We start from the raw sequence: 25,190 nt of genomic DNA, 5'->3' as shown, positions 1-25,190 counted from the left end.
AAGACTCAAGCAAGAAGTCTGAGGTGAGGAAGATAAGCCCAGGGGCTAAGGTTCAAGCCCAGGGAATCAGCTTTTGTCCCCGGAGCTATGGGAGCCAAGCCTCTGCCCAGGTTTTATGAGCTCAGAGAGGGTTTACACTATGACTAATAGCCCATCTCACTCCCTGGGTCTCCTACTACCTGCTGGGCAGGAAGTCTGCGGGGACTCAGCCCCCCTTAATCACCGCCACCTCCCCGTGACCCGCCACAATCACGTCTCTTTACAGTCGGGCAGAGCCCGCCGGGCCTCCTCAAACTTCCATATCTGCGCCGGGAGATCACTGATACGGCTCATGGCGTTTGCTCGCTTCCACGCCCTGGGCCCAGCATTCGGGAGTCACGCAACCCCACAGGCCCAGGGCGGAAGCAGCGAGGCCAGGCTGGGAGCCTCCCTTCCCTGTAAAGTACATGAACCGAGCCTGTCTTTACGGCCACCTGGCCGGCCTCAAAGCCACCGGGCAGTCTTCCTCCTTCCCAAGGACTGTCCCCCTCCGCCCCTCCTGCCCCGCCCCCCACACACATCTACGTTCTCCCTGGGCTCCAGGGATCTCCAGACACCGCATTTCTCCCGCCAGGGAGGGAGAAAGTTGCTAACCTCGTCACCACGCCAGTCCATCCCTCATTCACTCACCCACTCAAGTGTTCCTTCCGGGCCCACAGAGCATCCTCTCTGAGCCCGGCCCTGTTGCCGCGGACAGAGATGAATGAGCCTGTCGCTGCCCTCAGGGAGCACGTCGTCAGAATTGGAAGGGGCTGCGGAGACCGTCTGGGGGGCGTTGCAGGAGGCAGAGGGAGAAGTCCCAGCGCATCCCTCGCCCGCACCCCTTGCCTGCACCTGGCCGCCGGCTTGGCCTGATGGTCTTTGCTGGGGTCTCTGGGGTCTTCCTGCTCCCCGGGAGCAGCCCACAGTCAAGGGCTGATGGCAGTCGGGGGCACACACCCAGCTCCCTCACCCCTCTGGTGCGGACTCCCAGGGTTTCCTAGTGGGATGAAGATGACGTCTCCCACCGTGGTAAACGGCTTGAAAGCACAGGTTTTTTGGGCCGACTTCTCTTCCCCCAGCCTGTGGTGTTCTCCTCGCCTCCCAGTAACTGACGTCCACGCAGAGCCCTGCTCAGGGTCTGCTGTGGAGGGGCCCACGCTAAGGCACCCCGTTAACAGTAACGGCAGCCAGCCGTCCACACGGGCTGTGGGAGCGCCCTGAGCGCCTCCTGAATACCAGACTCTGGGTGCGGGGGACACTGGACGGATCCAGTCATGGGCCCTGCCTTCAAGAAACGCCCTGTCTAGTGAGGGAGACAGACACGGAAACCAATGGTTACCGGTCAGAGTGATGCGGGCAGTGACGGAATGTGGTCCAGGCTGCTGTGACGACACCGAGGGGAGCCCCTAACTCAGCCTGGGGGTGGGAGAGGCATCCAGTAAGCTGGGTCTTAAAAGTCCCGCGGGAGGAAGCGTGCAAGGGTGTTGCGGGTCAGGAAAGGGATGCGCGAAGGCCGAGTCCAGCGTGGCCTGGCTCTGGAGACACTAAGCAGTCCACTGGGGGTGGGACACGGCTCATAAGAAAGAGCACCGGGAAATGAAGCCGAATCCAGATCCTAAAAGGACTCTTATTTTTCCGTTTGCGTTGTTCAAAGAGAATCTGAAGAGGGCAATGTTTAAGCCGAGGAAATGAAGCTGTAATGGTGTATTTCAGGCACCAGAGGAGCCGTTATGCAAAGCAAGGTCCTTCACTGCTTCTTGTCCTGCTGGCCTGGCTGTGACCAGATGGCCGTCTGCAGGGGGACTCAAGGCTTTGGAGGACAGAGTAGAGCAGAAGGCAGCAAGCAGGGCGGCGCCGGGCTCCCCTCTCCGGCCAGCGCAAGCTAGCCCTGAAAGCCCCCCCTCTCAGGCCTGGCTCCCACTCTTCCCAGAGATCCCTGTCTGTTGGAAATATGGGAAAATCAGATTTTGATGCTAATTTATGTGGGTATGGAGGAGAGGTGATTCAGACATTCCTGGGCCCGTCAGGTGAGCCGGTGGATTGGAGCCACAGAAAGTCAGTTCCGTGAGCAACAGAGAAGCCTGTGAATTGGGTTCAGGAGGCTGACTGGGTAACAGAGTCTTCAGTGCGGGGAGGTGCATTTCTGAGCCCAGCGGCGGACGGTCACTGAAATCTCTCCCTGGCCCAGCTCCACGGACTTATATCTGGGTCCTAGGAAAGAAGAGACCTCTGGGTTAAGCCTAAAAGAGCGTCTTTAATAAATCTCTGTTCCCAGTTCTTTTCCTGGGTTCTCTGGCTGAGTCTTACAAGAATCCAACGGGGCTCTTGTCAAATTCCTATGCCCCTTTTTAAGAAGAGGTAAGAGAAGCTCAGAATTGCTGAGTAATTTGCACGTTTTTAAGTTGACAGAGAAAGGGGTGAGCCAATTTCCCACACTGCACCTCAGCCCCAGATGAAGCTCTGACACTCCCAAGAAGTCCAGTGAAGTCAGGCAGCCCCCAGACCAGGAACAGCCAGTCTTTTCAGGGAGCACCTGCCAACCTCTAGAACCTCAACCTGATTGGCCCACCAAAGTCGCATGACACACCACCTACCCAATCCCTGCATCCAGGAGGACGCTAAAAGCCAATGGGCTTATCCCTGTGTCTCATGCCCACCCCTGAAGCAGGGGATGGAGCCCCGCCCCCTCCAGCACTTTGGGAAGGTGAGGACATCTCTAAACAAAAACCAGGAGCTGTTGCTAAAGGAAAAGGAAGTGAATTCTGGAGGAGCAAATAGCTGGTGACGGCTTCAGTCGTGTGAGGGAAACGTGATATATTCCATCCACAACAGACGTGGAGCACATACAGAATTGTGTCAGGGCCCCACCAGAAAACAGCAGGCACGCTCAGGCTGAGCAGTTTGAAGAGGACTGAATAAAGGGGTCTATTTCTAAAGGGGCGGGCAGAGTGTAGAGAGACCACAAGGGGCAGTGCAGACCCAGGGCAAGGCTTAGTGACAGAGAGACAACAGTCACCAGAGCCTGGAGGGAGAGTAAGCTGTGGGGAGGACAGCTGGCAAGAGAGTGACTTTGGTCCAGGGAGGTGGCCAGCTCATGGGGCCCCGACAGGGCAGGAACCAGGGGAATAAGCCCCCATCCGGCTCTCTTTCTCTCTCTGTCTCAGGTGTGCGTCCTGTTGACTACAGCTGGCCAGAAACCACAGGGCAAGGATGTCGATTCATGCAAACTGTGCAGGTCAGCCTCCAGCCTGGAGAAAGGTAGGATGTGGATCTAGGGAAGCAGATAGAAGGTGCCCAGCACATTGATGGCTCAGCAACTCTTGAAAGCAGTGCCCTTGGTCCTCATGCTGGAACTCCACTGCAAGCAGCGTTGTCACTGTTAAGGGTGCTTGAAAACGTGTCCCGGGACATGTCCAGACTCTGATTCAGTATGTCTTAGAATGGGTTCACCTGGGCCTTGGGTGCAGGTGGTATCGGGGGGAGGTGATTACAGGAAGCAGCAGTGAGGGCGTGAGGAGAACCAGACAGGCAAGGAGAAAAGGTCAGTGTGAGTGTGTGGTGGCAACGTTGCTAGCCTCTCAGTGGATAAATACTCCCAAGATTGTTCGCCGGAAGCGCAGTCCCCGTCCCCCACTGCTTGAGGACTGACCCTGGGGGTGTGCTGACCGTGTCTGCATGTGGGTCTCAAAGGCTCCCACAACCTGGGAGAAAATCCTGGGGCAGAATGTGGAAAGATGTGCTGCACGTACCAGACACGGGCCTCTGACAGCTCGAGGTGAGTCTGAGCCTGCACAAAAGCATCCCCACAGCTGTGGCTGATTAGAAGCGGGCCTGGGATGTGACGTGGGCACCAGGTGCACGTGCATCTGCCAAAGGGGTCTTGTGTGCAGCCCCGAACCTGCACCGTAGGTGCACATCCCAGGTGCTCCTGACAGAGACGGTCAGTAATCCACAACTGGGCAAACTTCCAAGCAGGATAAAACACTATGTTTTAGGTACTGGGGGCTGTGAGTGAGTCAGAGTCCCTCAGAAGAGGGAATGAGTGGTTGGTTGCGCTGATATATAATCTTGTGCCTTGAGTGTGTCAGTTATCTACTGCTGAGTAACAAATTACCCCCAAATCTGGTGGCCTAAAACAATGATGATCATTTGTTGTCTCACACAGTATCTCTGGGTCAGATCTCGAGGCAGCTTAGCTGGGAGGTTTTGACTTGGATTGTCTCAAAGGTTGCATCCAGGTGTCAGCTGGGCCGCATCCTCGGAAGGCTTGGCTGTGGCTGTGGGATCTGCTTCCGAGATGGTGCACTCGCATGGCTGTTGGCAGGAGGCCTCAGCTCCTCACCATGTGGACCTCCCTGCTTGAGTGTCCTCACAACGTGGCAGCTGGCTTCCCCCAGCGTGGGGGATCCCAAAGAGCAAGGCAGCATCCGCAAGGCCTTTCATCACCCAGGCTTGGAAGTCACATTCTGTCATTTCCACGAGGTCCTATTGGTCACGCAGGCCAGCCCTATACACCATGGGAGAGGACTACCCGGGGCATGGATACCGGGAGGCTCGGATCACTGGGGGTCACCCTGGAGGCTGGCTACCGCCCCAGTGTTTGCCCAGAGCCTGGCACGTACAGCCACCCAATTAGTGTTTGGCGAGCGTTGACTCTGTCCCAGCATCGTGCAAGGCTTGACGCAGCCCCTACCCCCGAGGACTTGTATTATTCTTGGAATTTTAAGATAGAGATTTAATAAGGAGAGGCCAGTACAAGCTAGTGGTCAAGAGAACCATAAACGAATAGGCTCAAGGAGCTCAACATGGCCCAGGAGGTAGTCCAGACGCCTTGGTGGCAGGCGGAGAACCAGCTGAGCCCCTGTGCTGACCTCAAGGGGAAGTTCCTTACTGCTTGCGAGTGGGGCGCAGGAGGTCCTGGGCCTCTAAGCCGGTGGCCGGGTGACATTGAGCCGATTCTGCCCTCTGTTTCCTGCCCGATGACTGACAGCACCCAAGATGGTTGCTCCAGTTTGGGACAAGCCTGGAGGCTGAGAGCTGGACAGGCCCCGAGAGGCCGTCTAGTCTCACATCCAATGTGAAGAAAGTGAGTCCAGAGAGAAAAGGGGGTTATCTAAGGTCCCTGGGGAACTGACCCAAACTCGGCACCCACTTTGAGCCAGGCCTCGTCCTGGAACCTTCACCCCCATCGTGCCATTTAGTCTTTACAGCAACCCTGAACTGTAGGAATGATAAACCATGTTTTACAGAAGAGAACTGAGCTGTCCAGGGTCAGAACTAAGAAGTGGTGGGGCCTAGATTTGAACCCTGGTCTCTCTGACCCTGAAGGCCATGCAGGGTAGAAGGTGGACAAATGGAAGACGGTAGAGTCGAACGTCTGTGCCCCTACCAACGGTGGGCTCTGGGGACCGTGTTTATCTCCAGCCCCCTCCAGCCCTGGCTGAGCTCCCTGGATGGTGCCAGGGACACGGGGCGTGTTTAGCAATCCCCGGGTAGAGCCGGCCGCTCTGGGACGGAGCACGCGGTGGTGACACCATGGAGCTCTTGGCTGTCTCCACCGTCCCCGTTGCAAGAAGGGCAGCCACCACGTGAGACAGTTATTGCCACACACGTGGGGCTCAGCATCTTAGGATAAGGCCACGGGAACTCAGGGGACCTGAGCTCTGGTGCAAAGGCTCATATGATCAGGACCGATGTTGTGTAATGGTTTGGGTCAAGGGTTTGCTAGTCAGAGGCCCCGATAAACAGTGCTGGGCTCCTTAGATACAAACACAACAAGCGTTCATTGGGTATCCGCTGAGTGGCAGCCACAGGCCAGGGCGCCGAATATACATTATTTCATATTTTCACAGCATTCCTGGGACGGGGGCGGTATCGTCATCTCTCTTGTAGGTGAGGAAACTGAGGCTGAGGGGGGCGATGACATCCACAGTCACAGTTATTTAGGGCCTGAGTCAGCATTGGAACTCGGGGCTCCGGGACCCTCAGACCCCCTCGGCAGGCTGCGCCTCTGTTCTAAGGACGGGGATCTCTGCCCCAAGGGTGCGTGGTCAGAGGGGAGGCCCTTTCTTTGCATTGACCACAGGGTGCTTCCTGCAGCAGCCGTCCAGGTTTGCAGTGTCACCCAGGGGTTAAACATGGGCCATTAGGTGTCTGAGAGAGTGGCCTTCAAGCGCTGCCACTTGCAAGCTTTGTGGCTTCGGGCAAAGCCTGTCAGCCTGGGTGAGTCTCAGTTTCCTCCCACCTAGAGCAGCCTAAGAATCTGTGCTGTGGGCTGCCCGTAAAGGGGGATGTGGCTCAGGTACTCTGTAGCCGGGATCTTGACTTCCACGAGAGCCTGGGCACCCCTTAGCGGGACAGTCACCATCTTATTCACCTTCGCATCTGCTGAACACGGAGCCTGGTGCACTCCAACCGACGGCTCAAGGCCCCGCGTAAATGTCGTCACCTCTGAGAAGCCGCCCTCGATGCCACCGGCCCCCTTCACCATGTTCTCAGTCCTGTGTTCCTTTAACGCCCTGGACAGACCTCTGTGTTGGCATTGATCGGCTTGGAGAAGAATATAGTTTCATGGCAAAGAGCAAGGCGGATCTGGAGTCCAGTCCACCCCTGCCTTTCTAGCGGCCCTGGACAGGTGACTCCACCTCTTTGATCATCAGCATCATTTCCTGAAGATAGGAATGGTTACCCTGTCCTCTCAGGGTAATCTGTTCATACTCCTAGCACAGGAATTGACACAAACTAAATGGGTAATAAATGGTATCATCGTTGTCATGGTTGCCGGCATTGTTACTGTTGTTATGCAAATATTCTTTTGTCTGTCCGTCTCTTCCCCTGGGCTCTGAAGTTGCAGGAAACCCAGGAGGACAGGGGAGCCTGACCTCTGCTGACCAGTCTGTTCTGTGCCAATATCTACGCTGGGGGCTTCGCATATGCTGTGATCCTGTTTGACTCTGCTGGCCGGTGGCACTGTCCTCATTCTTACAGAGAAATGCCCTGAAGCCCAGAGAGGTGAAGTAACGTGTGGAAGGCTGCACACCATGGAGAGGTGGAGTGGGTCTTCTAAGCCCAGCTCCTTCCACCAAACCTATCTCGTTCACCTCTGCATCCCAGGGCCCAGCACGACAGGGACCCGAGAAATGCCTGTTGACGAACGATCAGCGTCCCAGCTCAGGCCGTGACACGTGACGTTTAGGAGGGGGTCTGCTTAGGCCTCGGGGTGTGTACTTTGCAGGGGCAGAGAAGGGCACTTTCTCCCAGGTCTGATGCAAACACTCATGCCGGGATGGATGAGGGTTGCTGGACACACAGCCACTGGAATCCCGTCCCTCCCTGGCCGGCCCAATGTCGTTGCTCCACACTGGCTCCCGTGGGGACCGTCCACCTCAGCCCTGGCCGGGCTCCACATCACCCCTGGACCCGGACTTAGAGCATCCCCACCCCCGTGTCCTTCTGGGGCTGGAGGGAACAATCTTTCATTTATTTTTCTTTACTGTGCATTTTATTTTAGAAAAAATATATAGTTAATAGAGAATGAAATTCTCTATTTATTTCAAATATTTATTTCAAAACGAAAACTGAGAAGTTACGGATTTACCACAACATGACACGGAGAGGCAAGCGCCGTTCACATCTTCCAAACTCCCAGTCTACGTGGACACGTGCATACCTTTACATAAATGTCTTTTTTACCAAAATGCTGTTTGGAAACCTGCTTCATCATCTAAAAAAATATTATGACAAAAATAATTCCTGTGCGTGATAGACAAAGCGCAAACGTTAGATGACGCAGAACAAAAGCGGACGTGGCCGCCACTGCCGGCCCTTGGTGGGAATTTCCTCTCCAGAGACATTTCTTTGCTGTAGGTGATGCAGGCAAGGCTGTGCCACGGTGCTTGAGAATAAGCGTCGACATGTTTTCTCTCTAAATCCGATGAGGATGTTTTCAGGGTGGGCGAACATGGGAAGTTGAAGCAGGGCCTCTGGTCTTCACGCTCCCGTGGCCACGTGTGCAGGACTTGCTGGTCTCTCAGAGGCGGGCGGCTCTGAACCCGCAGGCCCAGCCAGGGTGGAAGGGTTCCCTGACCCAGGTCCCCCCACCCCACCCCAGTCACAGTCACTGCTCCAGCATCCACCCCTCCTCCCCGGCCTCCGTGCCGTAGGCCCATCAGCAGCTCAGCCGCCTCCAGGCCACCTCCCAGGTCCCCAGTCTCTGGGGACACAGCCCCTTCCTTCCCACTTCTACCCCTTCTATCCAGAGCCATCCAGCACCGTCACCTCTGGGAGCACAGGCTCTAGGGTAGAAAAGGCCAGTAAATTCTTCTCTGGGAGAAGCTGATGTGGAGAGGTGGAGATGCAACCTCTCTTTCCTCCTGGAATCTCCTACAGCAGTAAGAACGAGTCAGGAGTTAATATGCCCACACGGTGTCCCGCCCGTGGCAAATGCCCATAGCCAACAAATGCACAGTGGCACTCTTTTGTAACCTCTTTCCATTCCCTCTCTCCTTCATGTTTTTTCTCCTGTTCAAGCTCTTCTCCTTCTCCTCTACTTTCCTGGCCCCTCCAGCCCTCGCTGGCCTTGCCCTCTTTTGAAATCCTAAGGCTGAAGGATCCCGGACTGTAGGGCCTCCAGACGGGGTGGCTCGGGTCACCGCCGTGTGCGCTGGGCTTGGCTGGTCTTCAAGCACCGTGGGCTCAGGCGCTGCGTCTGCCCTTGATGGATCCCGGAAGGAAGCGGCCAGGGACTTAGCAGGAGCCACTCTTGACCGAGAGGTAGGAAGTTAGATGGAAGACATCTGTCCCCAAACCTCATCTCCATTGGTGCAACATAGAGGCTTCTTCTAGGGTGCGTCTGTGGGCCCAGAGCAGCCAGTGTCAGCCCGAGCTTAAGGGCAGACCTGGTGCCTGTGGCCGCCGTGGAGTGGTGGGGAGAACCCGGAGAAGCTTCAGCAGCATCTGGGGTGTGGGCAAGCCCGAGGCCGGCAGCCGAAAGCCAGCAGCCTGGTTAGTGGCAACACCACCTGCGCAAGGCAGCCCAAGACCAGGCGGTACAGATGTGGGAGGTCTTGGAGTGTCTGAAGGAAGTAAAGGTGGATGATGGGTGTCCAATGGCTAACCCAGTGACCCCAGTGGCAAAAGAGTGGCCTTCTTAGTGCCCCAGCCCCTCCTGTGGCTTCACCCAGTCGATCTGGTTTAGCTGGAGCGTAATTCAGGCCACACAGGTCGTCAAGAGGAAGGAACTGCTTCTATCACCTTTCTTTTTATGTGCTCTTTGCATCTAGATTCGTGGTAGCCATAAAATGAGCGATCCCTGCCTTGGCCAACATGGTGTCCAGACCATCGCTGACTTTTTCTCATTGCCAGTGTCATCAGGATGAACCCCAACAGAGCGGCTAGTGCAGAGCTGTCTGCCCCTAAACCAAGTGGCCCTGACAAGCGAGCTCCTCCCTTCCCCTGACTGGCCTGTGGTACCTCTGCTTCTGTCTTTGCTGGTGGCTGCACCTCTCGTGAGTGTCAGGTTTCAGCAGTGCTGCCCGCTCCCTGAATTATCATCTGCTCTCTGAAAACTGAGTCACCTCGTAAAAACTCTACGTGTATTTAAGTCATTTCTAAATCCAGCAGGTACCCAGCACATCGCGGATTCTCAATTGGCATTTGCGCTTTCATTCAATCGGAGAACTCAGGGAAGGGGCCTAAAGGAAACTCATTTTCCCTGTCGTCTCCGGTGTAGCTGCCAGCAGATCCAGGCCCCTCTGGCCAGGTCACTCCCTTGCTCAGACACCTTCAGTAGCTCCCTGTGACCTACGGGATAAGATTACAAATCTTAACCATCATTGAAGACCCTCACAGTCTGACTCCAGCCGGCCTTTCCAGCCTCACCTCCCGGTCTAGCCACACAGGGCCACGAAGCCTTCTCCAGCTGTCTCCGGTCCGTTCGAGGCCCAAACCCTCCCTGGGTCCTTCCTTAGTTCTTCCATAGCACTTTTATTCTAATCCTCGTCAAAAGGGAACTTAGATTCCCGTAGGGTTTGGGCCGTCCATCGCAGGGACTGGAACTTTCTGGGCTGGAGGTGTTGTCTTAGCTGAGAATCCTCCATGCCCTGCGCTCAGAGGAGCTCCATCAATACCCAGTCACCGCGCCAGATGCTTTTTACAAACAGGAGCTCATCACTATGGCAACCTCGCAACCCGGGCAGTGCTTTCCCCAAAACGAAGTCTCAGGTTAAGCAACTCGCCTGAAAGTCACATCCACTTAGCTTCAAAGGCAGAACTCTTTCCAATGTGTCCAAAATACGAAAAATAAATCACTCTTTTCGCAGAAGCAGTGTTACCTGGACCTAATTCCACCTCTGGTGGAAGCTCCCTACCAGGGCAAACAGCCCCCTTCTGTGAACTTCAGTTTCCTCAGCTGTTACGGGGCATGTTGTTAACATCTTCCTTCTTGGGCTGACAGATAATACACGCAAAGCGTGCGCCCTGGTGATAAGTCCTCTTCTTTCCTGGGTGCCCTGCCCCATCTCCATGTGGTGCAGAGGCCCCTGCGATGGCTGAGCAGTGCTGGCTGGGGCAGGGCAGGAGGCAGGGCCCGGTCCTTCCTGAGGTCCCCCAGAATCCCACCTCTGGCCCCTCTGGGCGGGGGGTGGGCGGGGAGCCAGGCTCCCTGGTCGCTGATGAAATGTGTCTGTTGTGTGCCTGTTGGGAAACGCTGAGAGCGGAGAGGACGGCACAGCAGGCATTGCGTCTCCCTGCCGGGTCCAGGCTGCTTGAGCAACCCCCTAACCCTGGCAGTTGCTCCATCTGCAAACAGGGCGATGATGCCCCAGGGCGGGTGTTGCACCATGTTCTTAGAAAGCCGCCTATGTACAGGCATTTCCATCTGGGGCCTGGGCTGGTTTGTTTAGTCACTGTCTTTTTCACTTCCAAATTTCTGAGGGCAAATTGGGAGACAGCGAGATGGTGAAACGACCATCATTAGCCAACTCTCTCTGAGGGCTCACCCTGCGCCCTGCGCTGTGCCGAGGCCTTACATGCGAGATCTCGGGGAATCCACACCCCAACCCTTGCACGAGGTACCGTTCTTCCCCTCACTTGCCGAGGAAAACACTGAGGTCCAGAGGGTCACAGGGCTTGTAAATGGTGGAGCCAAGATGTGAGCTCAGCCTGCGGGATTCTGGGACGCTTCCCCGCTGCTCCGCGCTGACCGAGGGCTGACAACCTGGGCTTTGAGATCAGGTTGTCCTGGGGTTGAATCTCAGCGATGCTCCTGCCTCGCTCCGTGTCCTTTGTAGGCCCTGCCTCCTCTCTGGGCCTCCATTTCCCCACCTGGAGAATCAGTGGCTTAGAACAGATCACTGGTTCTCCAATGTTCCTTTAGCTTTCTGTAAAAAAATAAAATGCTTCAAGCAGCTATGGACTGCAGACAGGCAGGAGGGAACTTCGTAGGGTGAGGGAAACGTTCTAAAAGTGGATTGTGGTGATGTCTTTTCTAAAAGACCTTGAATTGTATACTTACAACGGGTGAATTTTGTGGTATGTAAATTATCCCTCAATCAAGGCGTAAAGAACTAGAATGTTTCATGAAACAGCGACATTCAACCCTCAGGACCCCAAAGGATTGTTTGAAAGCCATCGGGCCACTTGGACTCTGGATGGCCTTCAGACTCTGACCTTGTGGAATTCTGAGGTCATTTTAGTTCACTTTGCACAGCCGGCTGTGGGTTCTGTGGGGACAGGGATGCCACCTTCTCTGCTGCCACCCCAGCCCAGCACGTGCCCCGTAGCAGGTGCCCCGGGAGTCGTGAGATGAGTCGGTGCGTGGCGGGAGGGTCGCCTTGTACGTTCTCTCAGTGTTCACACGACTTGGGGCTGCTTGGAGGAGGGCATTATGTTTTCATTTCTTTCTTTCTTTCTTTCTTTTTTTTTTAAACCATGCTGCATGGCTTGTCGGATCTTAGTTCCCCGACCACAGATGGAACCCGTGCCCCCTGTGCAGTGAAAGCACAGAGTCTTAACCACTGGACTGCCAGGGAAATCCCACGTTTTCATCTCTGAACCCCAACTCCCAGCACGGATGCACAGAGTAGGTACCTGGTAAGGGTTTGTTGAATTAATTTAAAAAGTGAATGAATAAATGGCTCGGTCCCTGCTCAGGGGACAAGCTGAGGAGGCAAGACATCAACTTGTTTTCAGACCTAAATGGCGTCGGACGCACAGCGTATATGCACACTGTGTATTACTTAGGGTATAACTTTAGGGCAAACGAAATTTACTGGGAAGGCCCGCGGGGGACTCGCAGCTCATGCCACGGGAAGGATGGGTCCCGGGTCTACGTAGCAGACCCAGCTCATCTCTTTAGGAAGCCTCTACGGGACCAGGCCGCTGTGACCCTTCTCGTTCCTTGTGTTCCTCCCCCTCAAGATGCAGACCCCAGGAGAAGGGCATCTGATTGGCTTGGCTGGGGCCCTTCCATTAACAGACTGCATTTAGTGAAGCAGAGAGGGGCTCAAAACCCAAACTGGGTTCTGCTTCTAGAAGAAGGGGAGATACATGCTGGGCAGATCAAAACAACCGAAATCCACTGGAAATTTTCCCTAATTGCAAAAGAAGGAAATGAGAGTTGGAAGAGTTTCCAGGGGGGCCACCCAGGCAAGGCAGGGAAGCTCAGCACCGCGAACGTGGGGCCATCACTGAGCGCCAGATACGGCGCGGTGGGGAGAGGGGGCAGAGGGCAGAGAAGGAGGTAGGCGGTGGGCTAGGAAGTTAAGGAGAACCAGGGCAACTTATAGTTTGTTCTTTAAAACTCTTGGCCAAGCTACTGACTAATCCTGATAGCCATCTCTCAGCACCCGGGGCCATTTCCTCTCTGTTCTGGAAGCCACAGGAGTCCACCGGTTTTGATGAAATGGTCCGAGGAGGACCAGTGTGGGCCAGGTGCGCTGATGCCTCTGGGGTCCTCAGGCGCCCACCTGAGGCGTTTGCTGTGTAGCACTTGCTGCAGCTCCAGCCCCAACTTGTATTCCATAGAAGATGGGGGGAAGCAAGAATACTTTGCTGTGGCCCCTGCTGTGGACCTGTTTTCTGATTTAACGCTCACCGCTGGTCTGTGGGGCGAGTATTAACCCCATTTGGCAGTCTGAGCTGCTGAGAGTGACAAGTAGCAATGTCAGAATTTGAACCCAGCACCGGCGAGCTCCCTGCTTGTATCACGTGCCTCCCCACTGGTTGCTTCAGCTCAGACAAGTCCTGCGACTTCTGTGGGTTTCCCCACCTGCAGATCAAGGAGCTAAAAGCTGAAAGAGAGGGTCGTCTCCAGCCCTAGTGAGACTATTCAGAAGCATCCCAGGCGGCCCCAGAGGCGACGGGGACAACCCGCTTCTGGTCTCCCTGGGCCCCTACCCCCCACCCCCAGAGGCGTCCCGTCGCCGGGGCACAGGCACACAGGCGCACAGCCTCTGTGGTGATGAGTACGTGCTCCGACACACACACAGACCTCGCAAACAATGCAGGGAAATAAAGTTCTCACAGGAAACATTATCATATTGACTCACGACAGACCCATCCATAAAACAAACTCCGGGTACCTGGGACCGGCTCACAGAGCAGCGGCCTGGGAGATAGCAGCCAGGCCGCACTCTCCTGGGCCTGGGAGGAAGTGGGTGCCGCCAGGGGGAAGGGCAACTTCCCCTGGCTGCTCTGACGCTGGCCCGGGATCTGAGTTATTTGTCAAAAAGAGAAAAAAATGATGATTTTTCAAAAGACGCACAAGTCCCAGAGCGTTATGGCCTCTTTGCCTTGTCACAAGAGCTCTGTTGCAAAAAGCCCACTCAATACCGTGGTATTTTGCAAGTGATTTGCCACGTCGATGCAGAAAATATGACCGTCTCCAGAGGCCTGTGTCTTCATCAGTCCTTGCTCAGCAAAGCAGCCTTGACCATTGCCAGTGTGGAAAGAAGTTTTGATCCAGCCTCTTTTCAAATATGGGAAGGCAGCTTGGTGTGTGTGCGAGGCCTCAGGTGGACAGAGCTCTTGCTACATGTAATCAAACTCAGTTTCCTCATCTGCAAAATGGGAGCAGTCTTGAGACTTCAAGTAAGAAAATGTAGGTTTAACACACGGTCCAGCGTTTGTTTTCCTGACCCTTTGTGAGAAGCACCTTAGAAAAGCGACTTGGGAACCTGGAGACCTTCATCCGAGTTCTGACTCTACCCTTTCTTAATCCTGCGAGCGTGGGCAAGCCCCGGCCCCTCTCTATATCTCGTTTTCCTCCTCTGGAAAAGCAAGGGTCTAACCAGCCCTGACCCGCCTGCCTCCCAGAGTTGACATAGCTGTTAGGGGAGCTGGGTTGTCAACCAGGCTTAGGCCACTGAGTCGTGAAAGGTTCGAGTACCAAGGAGGTGGTGCCCGGGGCGCTTGGGTGGTTGCAATCTCGGCTGAGCCCTGGACATGGTTTCACATGTTGGTGCCTTACGTATGTTCTTCTCACAGGTAGGTGGTTCCTTCTCTTATCTTCCAACAAACTTCTATTCATCTTTCAGAGCTCGACTTCAATATCCCCTTTTCCCTCTGACAGCCCTAAACCTCCTCCAAACAGTTGCTTTCTCCTCTGTGCTTCCACAGTGCCCTGTCCTCTCTGTCGTAACAGCTACCATGCTGTCTCATCATTTACTTCTTTATAGATCTGTCTCCTGCCCGGGGATAGAAACTTGTCAGTTCGAAATTGATTTCTGAGTATTTTGCTCTAAACTCTTAAAATTTCCTCACCACTTTTAGGAAATGTCTTTCCCTACAGTGGTAACTGTGTGGACTGTTGTTCTTTAAGGAATCTCCGAGGATGCCCAGGTTTACAACAAAGTGTCCTTCAAGGAAGTCAACTTTGCCTTCAAGCTTTGGAAGCTTGTTTTCCTACCCAATAGACGCCCAACGAGTCTGCACTAGAGGCCGCTGATGCGTGCCTGCATTTTTAAGAGGTTTTAATGTGTAACTGTTTTAATTCTTCCCGGGAAGATATTTTCTAGGCGATAGAGATGCTTTGTAAATAATACGCTCCTTTTGTGTTGGAGGTAAAGTTTCAATGAAAAGTCAGAGCACCAAAGTACAACTGTTTCGCCGGCCCCTAGAGTCAGCTCTGAGGATGGGAGAGAGGATGCGTTTCAGCTCTAAGGAATGAACTCCTTGGGATGGATGTCTGTCAGGCAGTTGTCTAGAGCACTTCCTAGAAATCTTGACCCGTCGCTGTCAGTGGGGAAGGCTAATTAAAGGAAATAAAAGACTAGTAGCCAGGAGATTCCAATGTGCTGAAAAAACAAAGGCAGCCAACCTGGAAACTGAGAGTTGAGTCAGCTCTTCGCTTCGTTCCGTCCGGCTCCCCCACCCACCCAGACACTCTTTTCTTTCCCTGATTTTTCCACCACCAACACCCACTCGCCTCTGTTTACCCCAAGGGATCAGTGGAGACAGGCTTTGAAGCTAAGGCTACTGCAGTCTCTCAGGCCCTGACACCAACTGTGGACCCCTTGGGGGCTGGCGCTGGCCAGGCAGCTGACCGTGTGATTCAGGGTGAGGATGGGGAAATGCAAGGTAAAACTACAGCTGCCTCTCTTCCTCCATCACAGTGACTAAAACTAAAAAGACTGACCGTAGCAAGTGTTAGTGAGAATGTGGAACAGCTAGATCGTTCATATACTCCCAATGGGAATGCAAAATGGTACATGGGGACCCACATTGGCAGTTTATTGTGAGGTTAAATATACACTTTACCATATGACCCAGCCGTCCACTCCTGGGTACTTTCTTTTTTTTTTTTTTAAAGGGCTTCAAATGCTTGGCTTTTTTTTTTTTTTTTTTTTTGTGGCTGTGTTGGGTCTTTGTTTCTGTGCAAGGGCGTTCTCTAGTTGTGGCAAGTGGGGGCCACTCTTCGTCGCGGTGTGCGGGCCTCTCACTATCGCGGCCTCTCTTGTTGTGGAGCACAGGCTCCAGACGCGCAGGCTCAGTAGTTGTGGCTCACGGGCCTAGTTGCTCCGCAGCATGTGGGATCTTCCTGGACCAGGGCTCGAACCCGTGTCCCCTGCATTAGCAGGCAGATTCTCAACCACTGCACCACCAGGGAAGCCCCCTGTGTACTTTCAAAAGTGAAATGAAAACATATATCTACACAAAGGCATGTATGTGAATGTTCAGAGTAGTAGTATTCACAGTAGCCAAAAGGTGGAAACAACCGAAAGGTCCATCAGAAGATGAACAGATCAATAAAATGTGGCCTGTGCATACGGTGGAATATTATTTAGCCATAAAAAATGAATGAAGTCCTAATAGATGTTCTATTACATGGATGAACCCTGAAAACATTATGCCAAGTGAAAGAAGGGCGTGACAAAAGACCACGTATTTTGTGGGAATCATTTTTATGAAATGTCCTGAATAGGCAAATCTATAAAGACAGAAAGTAAATTAGTGGTTGCCAGGAGTGAGAGGGAGGAGAGAGTGAGGAATGATTTTACTAGTGGGTAAGAAGTTTCTTTGGAGGGTGTGAAAATGTTCTACAGTTGATGGTGGTGATGGTTGCACAACTCTGTGAATATATTTGAAACACAATCATTCACTTGGAAAGGGTGAGTCGTGTGGTATGTGAATTACACGGTGGTGAAGAGGTCCGTGACTCCAGCCCGACAGAAGCATGCACCCGAGGTAAGGAGCCCCGTAATTAGGTCTGCACATCAGATCGGGCTGTGGAATCCCGTTCGGCTGGCAGCGTTTGAAAACCGTATTTGATCTCTTTGCCTGTAGGCTGGGCATGTGCTCTCCAGTCCCCTGTTAGGCACTCAGGACTGACTTGTTCACTCAACCTGCTCGGCTTCATGTGTCCACCCCTGCGCCAAGCCTGGGGGACCCCTGGGCACCCAGGGTTGTGGGGACATCGCCCTGACCTGGACTGAGCGCCTCTGGAAGCCGCTGCACCTCATCTTTTCACGGTGTCCGATCATAAGATGCCCCACGGCTGGCAAATAGAGCTGCCGCATGGGTGAATCGGCAGAGAGCAGACCCAGGGCTGGACCCCGCCGTCAGACGGGTCTGACGTGCCGGTGTGCCCTCTTTTGCGTGACAGAAATAGTACAGACCACTTATGGGGCGCTTATTGTGCCCGTGCCAGAGTAAACCTTAGTCTGTAGCATCTCACCTAATCCCCACCACGACCCCACAGGGGACCCCCGGGTGCCCGCTGGTGGTTGTGTACTTTGCTCAAGGCCACCCAGCCGTAAGTGTAGAATAGGGAAGGGACCCCGCTTGGTTGGGCTCCAGACCCACAGGTGGCTTCGCCGGGGTCACAATGGCAGAGCCGGAAGGGCCAGCGTGTCACCTGCTCATACTGCACCTGCGCCAGGAGAGAGCAGAGGGCGGGGAGGACACAGGGCTTGCCCGCGGGCCGACAGCCAGAGCTGGGCTGTTCACCCCGTGACCCTCGGCCGGTTATACTGGCTGCAGATCAGGAGCTCAGAGGAGCAGGGGTTTTACCCCGTGACAGGCAAGAAGAAGGGGACAGAAACACCATGGGCGTTTCTGACCTGAAGAGTTAGGTTTAGAAGATTACCAGGCAGAAAGTTACCACACTGAGAGAGAAGATGGGAGGGAGGGGAGCATGGCAGGGAAGGAAGGAAGAAAGTCTTCTCAGCTCAATGAATATTTGGTAGATGAGTGGTTTTATTTCCTGGTTTGTTGGTTGTTTCTGGAGACATCCATAATGGTCCAAGCAGAGGTTCAGTTCTGTTCGAAGTAGTTCCAGAACCTTCTTTTTATTCTTTAAATATTTATTTATTTATTTATTTGGCTGCATTGGGTCTTAGCTGCGGCATGCGGGATCTAGTTACCTGACCAGGGATCGAACCCAGCCCCCTGCATTGGGAACCCAGAGTCTTAGCCACTGGACCACCAGGGAAGTCCCCAGAACCTTCCTATTGAAGGAAACCCCAGCGGCACACAGGTGGGAGCCCACGAATTCTCCAGACTTTGAGAATGGATGCTTTTGCGTTTCATCTGTTTTGGCCTTTGCTGATGGCGGGCGGATAAGGCTTTCTACATTCGAGCCAGGTTTCTCCGCCAGGCTCTTTCACAAACATTCCAGGTGGACTTATCATCTTGTGGGTTGTGGGAAGTTCTCATTCACTGAATTTATATCACAGCCTAAAAACGAAAGAAACAGGAAACTGTATTCACTTTGAAAATGAATTCAAGTGTACCAATCAAAAAGAAGTCTGTAGCATTTTTGAAAACGCGTTTACAAATTCCTTTTTTCCTCTTTTCATTACTGCAAAGGACTTACTCTTTTCTGGTATCAGGACACGGACAGTTACCCCCCAGCTGCTGTCTCTGCCTCTCTGGAGAGGCTGGAGGCTGAGTGCCGGGTCCAGTGGGCACAGAGATGAGTAAGGCCCAGGCCACCAGGTCTTCACAAAGCTAAGGCATGCTCGCTAAACAGCAGCGCATGCCAGGCCTAGGCTGATAAGGGCTGGGGGAGAGGCTTAGATAAATGTCCTGAGATTGTGGAGAAGGGAGAGGGCCTTCCATCCAGGGGAATCGGGCAGGGCTGAAGGATGGAGACCAACTGGCTGGGGAGACTCAGTGAGGAAGGCCATCCTGGCCGACTGCCCTGCTGCTTCCTCACCGGCACTGCAGCTGCCGTGGGTGGTCCTCTCCAGACACCGTGCCCTGCACATTATCCACACGTCATTTAATCCTCAGAGCAACCCTCGGAGGCAGTCCCCCTCCTGCCCCCTCCTTTCAGATGAGCAAACTGAGGCCCCCGGAGGTTAAACCCCTGCCCAAGGTCACAGGAGAGTTGCAGAAGCAGGCTGTGAATCCCACTCTGTTTGAAGCCAAAGCCCTTGCTCTTAGGTCAATTTACCATTTTCAAAGAACTCTCTAACGCATTTATCCCATTGATCTTCCCATACCCGAGTTTCTCTATGTCTCACCAGCCTGTTGGCACAGATGAGTCACTACCGGCAACGGCATGAATTCTACCTGCTCGGCCCCTCCCCTCCCCTTGCTCACCCTGGTCCTGGGGCCACGTGCCAAGCCTCACCACCGCCGGCTGGTGTCACTGGGAGTGTCCACCTTTCCCTCCACCCGCCCCCCCATTAAAGGTCACTGCCCAGGCCTTCCCCAGCCAGCAAGCCGAGCGTCCAGCACGTTATCAGCTGCCCCACTATCAGCCTTCGGTAAACCTTCATCTTCTCCTCTGGGAAGGAAGAGGGGTCAGTTCACTTCCCCACAGGTTCCCTGAGCAGCAGCTAAATACGATGGTGAACCACAGAATTGAGAGCAACGTGTCAATCAGCCCCGGCCCTGGTAAGACACCCACAGGAACAATTACACCCTAAGCACCACGTGTGGGGAGAGCACCACCAGGGCATCCCACTGCTGTGGGAAGGGCCGGTCGTGGCTGGGGAGAGGCCCACGTGGCCGCCATCCACAGAGGCCGTCGCCTGCACCAGATCCCCAGCTCAGAGCTGTGCTGGCGTCAACTCCGTTCATCTTCCCCCAGAGCCAGCCGGGGCAGCGACCAGCGTTACTTCCACGTTAGAGAGGAAACGCTGAGGCTCAGAGGGGTGAAGTCGCCCCCTGCCCGAGGTCACACAGCTAGTGAGAGGTGGAACTGGCCCACTCAGGTCTGAGGGCCGGTGCTCTTGGTGGCCGTCCTCATGGAAGTGGGGACAGCAGATCTCGGCGCTGGAAAGCCAGCCCAGTCCCGGCTCCATCCCTTCCTGCCTCAGGACTCTTGGGCTAGAATCAGGTTGTTACTTCCCAAGCTGCACAGTCAGCTGGAACAAGAATTCCTGGAGCTCAAGTAAAAACTATGGGGATTGTCTCCCAGTTCACAGAAAAGATATCAAGTGGTCGGTCAGAGCTGTTTCAGCCTCGAGTCTTTTTCCCGCACGGTTTTCAGAGGCCTTGGGAGCCCATGTCCCTCGTTCCTGCCAGATGCAGCGTGCGATGGGACCTGGCTGATCAGGCACCGTGACAGTGGATGTCACCCAGCCGGCGAGCGCCCTACACGCTTTGCTTCGTGTCGTCTTCCCCACGAGGGCATATTTGATCTCTGTCTGACAGAGAAGAGAACAGCGGCCCAAAGGGGGGCGCCTCCTGCCACAGGTGACCCAGGCGGTGAGTGGCCGGCCCTTGACCCACGTCTGGGGGCCCTCAAGCCGGAGCTCTTAACCGCGACTTGTATGCGTTTCTTATTTTCCATTTTCTCGGTGGTTCTCAGCCCAGGCCGCACATCTGAAAGGCCTGGAATACTGCCTGGACCCATCCCAGACCAGTTAAATCAATCTTCAGGGGTGGGAGTTCTAGGAAAGGCCCAGTGGTCCACCGAGAGCCTGAGGCTGACCTGGAAAGAGGAGAGAATTGAACTGTAGGGCAGGGTCGGGGGTAGGGGGGAGCTGATTCTTCTCCCCCTCACCTTCCCTTCCATCTCCTCCGCCTCCGGCCCGCCAGGAACTGGCCTCCAGCCTCCCTCGTGGTCTGGGACCATTTGGCATTTGGGCTAACATTTCCGTGTGGCCCCTCCTCAGCCTGGTGCGTAATAGGTGCTCAGTAAACATTTGGTGAACAGATTCGTGCAGAGCCCCTCCAGCCACTCCTTCCACGATGGGCTTGATGGTTGTCTGCTGCAGGAGTTTAAAGAGCCCAGCAGGTAGCATTAGGCTCCCGTCAGCAGCACATGGGGGTGCCTCTTGCATCACCCCTTTCCCAGCAATATGTATTCACTTAAAAAAAGAAATCCTTTCTAATTTAGTAGGTAGAAAACAATCTCGGTTTTGGTTTGAATTTACATTTCTTTGAATACTGGTGAGGATGAACATTTTTTTCATGTGCTTCTTAGTCATTTGTATTGCTTGTTCTGTGAATTGTCTGTTCCCAATTTACTAATTTACAACAAGAAATATAACTGCCAAAGGGACCGGATACACGTGTCCTCCAGCCAACACCCTACTCCCTGTAGGCACACTGCACGGGAGGCCAAATTCTAATCAGAACGATGCTTGGTGAGCACAGAATGAGAGAAGAGAGGGGTTGGTTGTGCGATTCCAGGGTTTCAGGGCATCAGAGCAAGCTAGACCTGCTGCCGGGGTCCACCGAATCCTTGGCCGGGATGGCGCCCTTCCTTCTCTGTCCTCCGCCTCCCCGGCTGCCTGGCCCTTCTTCAGATGGACACGTTCTCTCTTTAGAAACATTACTATTTAGAAATTACTACATTCATCTTGGGCTCCCTCTGGCCTCGGAGCCCTCCTGGGTCAATGCTTGAACTCTCGAGGCGGTCTTCCGTCCTAATTCCTTTGCCTCCTTGGACCGCCTCCGCATTCCCCAGGGATTTACAGAGTGTAGCTGGTAAACTTTAGGGTTCTGCCTCTCTCTCGTTGTCTTGGAATTGCCCCTTCCCATAAGTGAAAGCAGCTTCAGGGGGTCCGTGAGACTCCACACACATTCCACGTTTGGAACAGTTCTATCCTTGAGCAGTTTTCCAAGCCTTTCCTTCGGCTCTCCTAGAGCTCTGTGACTGCCGCAAGGTTAAGATCCACGGCTAGAGAGAACCCTGAGAGTGCAAAGCAGCTACCCAAAGAATAAGAACTCCAGAAACCGGTGAGAGGGGCGCCAGGCAAGCGTGTGGTCTGGGAGGGTGCCTGGAGCAGGAAGGACAGGAGATTTCCTTCGAGGGTGAGAGGAGAAGGAGGGTCTTAGGTGGGCAAGGCCTGGGGATCTCCGGCCTGGAATATGCAGCAGCCTCCTTCCAGGGGGCTCTCGGCCCTATTGACCCCCCTCTACCCCCGGCCCTCAGAGTGACCTTACGAAACCAAATCCGACCGAGCCACTCCCCGCCTTCAACCCTTCCTGCGTCCGCATGGATAGCAGTCAAGGCCTTTCACAGCCTGGCCTCCACTTTCCTTTCCAGGCCTGCTTCTCTTCCCCATTAGACTGCTGGATGGTTCCTGAATATTCCACGTAGGCAGGGCCTTCTGCCTGGGATGCCCTTCCTGACTTGGCCAATTCATGCTCATTCTATAAGTCCCAGCTCAAACGTCCAGTCCTCCCTGAAGGCTTTCCTGAGCCCCCTCCCCTGCTTGAAACCCTTCGTGGTAATAGCATTTACCACATTTATGAGAGTAGCTTTTCCAAGCATCCCTTCCTGCTGGGCCCTGAGAACTCTGACATCAGATACCACATTTGGTTTATCTGGGGGTCCTAACCTCCAGCTCGGTGCCGCACGGAGCAGGGGCTGGATGGACAAGAAGACGGCTGCTGCAGACGTGCTCATGGGGAAGCACGAAGCCCAGAGAACAGGGAGCTCTGGACCTGGCTCTGGACCTCTGGGGCCTTGGGCAGATTCCTTCTTCTCTCGAGACCTCAGTCTGCTTCTCCATAGAAGGAGAGCATGGGGACCCAACTACTGCAATGCCATTGATTAAGACTTACGCTGCATCAGGCACTATTCTAGAAATAAACATATTATAATAATTATATAATATACGTAATAATAATGTACATGAATATTTCTGGTAGAATGAAAATGCAGAAACAAAGTCCTTGAAATTACTTGCAGTCTAATTATAGAACCAAGGAAGGCAGGACCAAGACCTCTCAGGGGGAGAGAGTTTTAACTTTTGGGGAGCAATGTATTTCATTACAAGAAAATCATGCTGCTCGTGGCCCCAAAGAGGAGGTGTAGAGAAGCAAAATAAACGTGGATGTGAGAGTCAGGCAGAGCACGGCTCAAATCCCAGCACCACAATCCTCCAGCTGTGTGACCTCAAGCCAGTCACTTTATCTCTCTGAGCCTTGAAGGGTGGAGATTGTCTAGTTATCTCAGAGAGTTGCTCAGTGAGGACTCAGTTGGATGTAGGACTCCGTGAATACTAGGACCCCTTTTCTTTTCATCCCAAGGAGTGTAAGCTACACGGAAAGGGAGCTTGGACATGGGACTTCACCCTTCTAAGCCTCCGTTTCCGCATCGGCCGAGTGAGGGCTGCCACAAGGGCTGGGTGCAGAGAACTGTGCTGAGATGTTGAAGGAATGTTAGCTTCCCTCCCAGCCTGGCAGGGGGGCATGAAGCCCAGCCCCATCTTCTTGGGCAGAAAGCTTAGAACAAGGGATTCAGAGCCCTGGAGACAACTGAGAAGGAAGCACAGTCAAGAATACGAGTCACAGGCTCTGGAACACACGACGATTTGCTTTCTCCCGTCAGAAAATGCTCTTAAACAAACAGCAAGTTTCCTCCATTAATAAGGCCTGTGGAATGCAGATGAGATTTTTTTTCCTTCTCCTTTTTTTGCTGATTAAGTTCCCCCAAAACCCCCTTAAGAATTTTAATAAGAAATGCGAAAATCAACAAAAGTCCAGCAAACCCTTTCCTGTTATTAAATAAAGGGAAAGTAAATATTGCAAATTGGACATATTTCATAAGAGGATGTTTTGTTTGGGCGAAAAAAAAATGAGAAAGAAAAGAAAGAGCTATTTGCTTTCTGGCAGCAAATTCATGTCTTTGCTGAATTTTGGTTTCAAATTTGATGACTGGGGCATTATTCCTGGTTTGCCTGGAATTCAGGCCTTTTGACATCTGAGGCGGACATACCCAGGAGAGCAGGAAAGCCAGGTTGGGGCCACGTTGGGCCTCTTCTCCTGTCTCTCCTGTGAACAGACCAAAGAGTTCTTCAACCACCCAGGAAATTACAATCCTGAGCTCAGATGGGGATGACCTGCAGGGGGTCACACACAAGACAAAAGCAACTTGGAACAAAGAAAATTTCCATGAGAAAGAGGAAAACCAGAACAAAACACAAAATGTTCTCTTTACCTCCTTTTTAGGATAAGATACGAGACCATCAAACTTACTGTATCAGTACAGCACAGTGGCCCTGCAGTCAGGCAGACCTGGGTTTAAATCCTACCTCCACCACTTCTTCACTGGGTTACCTTGGGTTAATTACATAACTTCTCTGACTCAATTTCCTCACCTTCAAAATGGGGAGTATAAATGTATTCACTAATAGAGCTGTAAGGAGGAATAAGTGAGTGGGAAAATGAACCAATACAAGGAAAATGCTAGGCTCTACCTGTATGTCTTATTATTTTGTGTATTATGACAAATGTAAAGGATGAGGAAAAAGAGAAAAAGAAGACTTTATTACTTTGTAGTAATAGATAGTTAGCGCTCATGACCTCCCATGCTGGTCACTGCAGCCCCGGGAGGTGGACAGAGTGAGAACTGCCCTTAGTTTCTGGTTGCAGCACCTGCTTCTGGAAAGTGGGCGTGACCCCTCCAGGCCACACATTAAATGGTCCATGTCACCATGAGTTCAGAGAAAATGACCAGAGGAAAGGGAGGGAGGGAGAGAAGCCAGAGGGTGTAACCGCTTCCAGCCACCTCTCTCGCACACAGGAGCCACATCTTCCCGGGACTCCTGCACCCCGTCCTGGTCCTCTCTGGCCCCCTCACAGGGTTCCCATGGCCTCACCTGCCGCCTGCTGCTCCCCGGCAGGCACGACAGTCACAGGGTGGTGGGACCACTTGTGTGATGCCAGGATGGGCTCTTCCTCTGGAAACGCTGGAGAACTGGACCCCACCAGCCATATTCCCATAACAGAGCAGGCCTGTGCATTTCCGGCCTAACCTGTGTGCCACTTCCTCTGATCACCTTCTCCCAGGTTCCTCTCCGACCCTCCCAGAGTACTGGCACCCGCCCCCCCAATCTTCAAACCATTGATCCTAAATAGGAAAATTATTTTGGTTTTGTAGTTTTCTATCTTTGTAGTTATTGGTTTGACTGAAGCATCTGTTTTTGCAAAGATTAAAATGAGAAATGAATACAACAAATAATTTAACAGTCACCTATAGTCCCAACCATATATTTGCTTCTAGTTTTGTTTTTTTTTTTAAGAAATGAAATGTAAAGCTAAAACCCCTTATCTACTACCCAAGTCCCACAGATAACTAATGACTTTGGTGCATAACCTTCCTGTTATCTTAAAATAGTTTAGCATACCTATACATACACTCAGGACTTGGTACTGTTTGGGGTGTGTTTTAATTTATACAAAAGGTATCATAGGATTCATATTGCTCTGCTTCTGGCCTTTATGAGCCAACATGTTTGTGAAATCTATCCATGTTGATAATC

The 25,190-nt window shown here is 53.2% G+C and overlaps 1 protein-coding gene across 9 annotated transcripts in view; it reads left to right on the top strand.

Annotated features, from left to right (window-relative positions):
- Window positions 1–25,190, top strand: part of LOC101272154 (peroxisome proliferator-activated receptor gamma) — a 221,340-nt gene that overhangs the window by 139,170 nt on the left and 56,980 nt on the right. Inside the window, exons 8-9 of one of the 9 annotated variants that reach the window (XM_049716095.1) lie at window positions 3,186–3,279; window positions 6,270–7,496. The exons of 7 other annotated variants lie outside the window; for them this stretch is intronic. In XM_049716095.1, the coding sequence (XP_049572052.1) occupies window positions 3,186–3,279; window positions 6,270–6,279 (104 nt within the window). In that variant the 3' untranslated portion in view covers window positions 6,280–7,496. Of the gene's footprint in view, window positions 1–3,185; window positions 3,280–6,269; window positions 7,497–25,190 lie in introns of those variants that run through there. One more of the 9 variants, XM_049716096.1, reaches the window with a different exon arrangement.

This window comes from Orcinus orca, chromosome 10, assembly GCF_937001465.1.
Source record: "Orcinus orca chromosome 10, mOrcOrc1.1, whole genome shotgun sequence".
NCBI classification, from domain to species: domain Eukaryota; kingdom Metazoa; phylum Chordata; class Mammalia; order Artiodactyla; family Delphinidae; genus Orcinus; species Orcinus orca.
The sequence above is the reverse complement of the archived record's forward strand: the minus strand, read 5'-3'. Positions and strand labels throughout refer to the sequence as shown.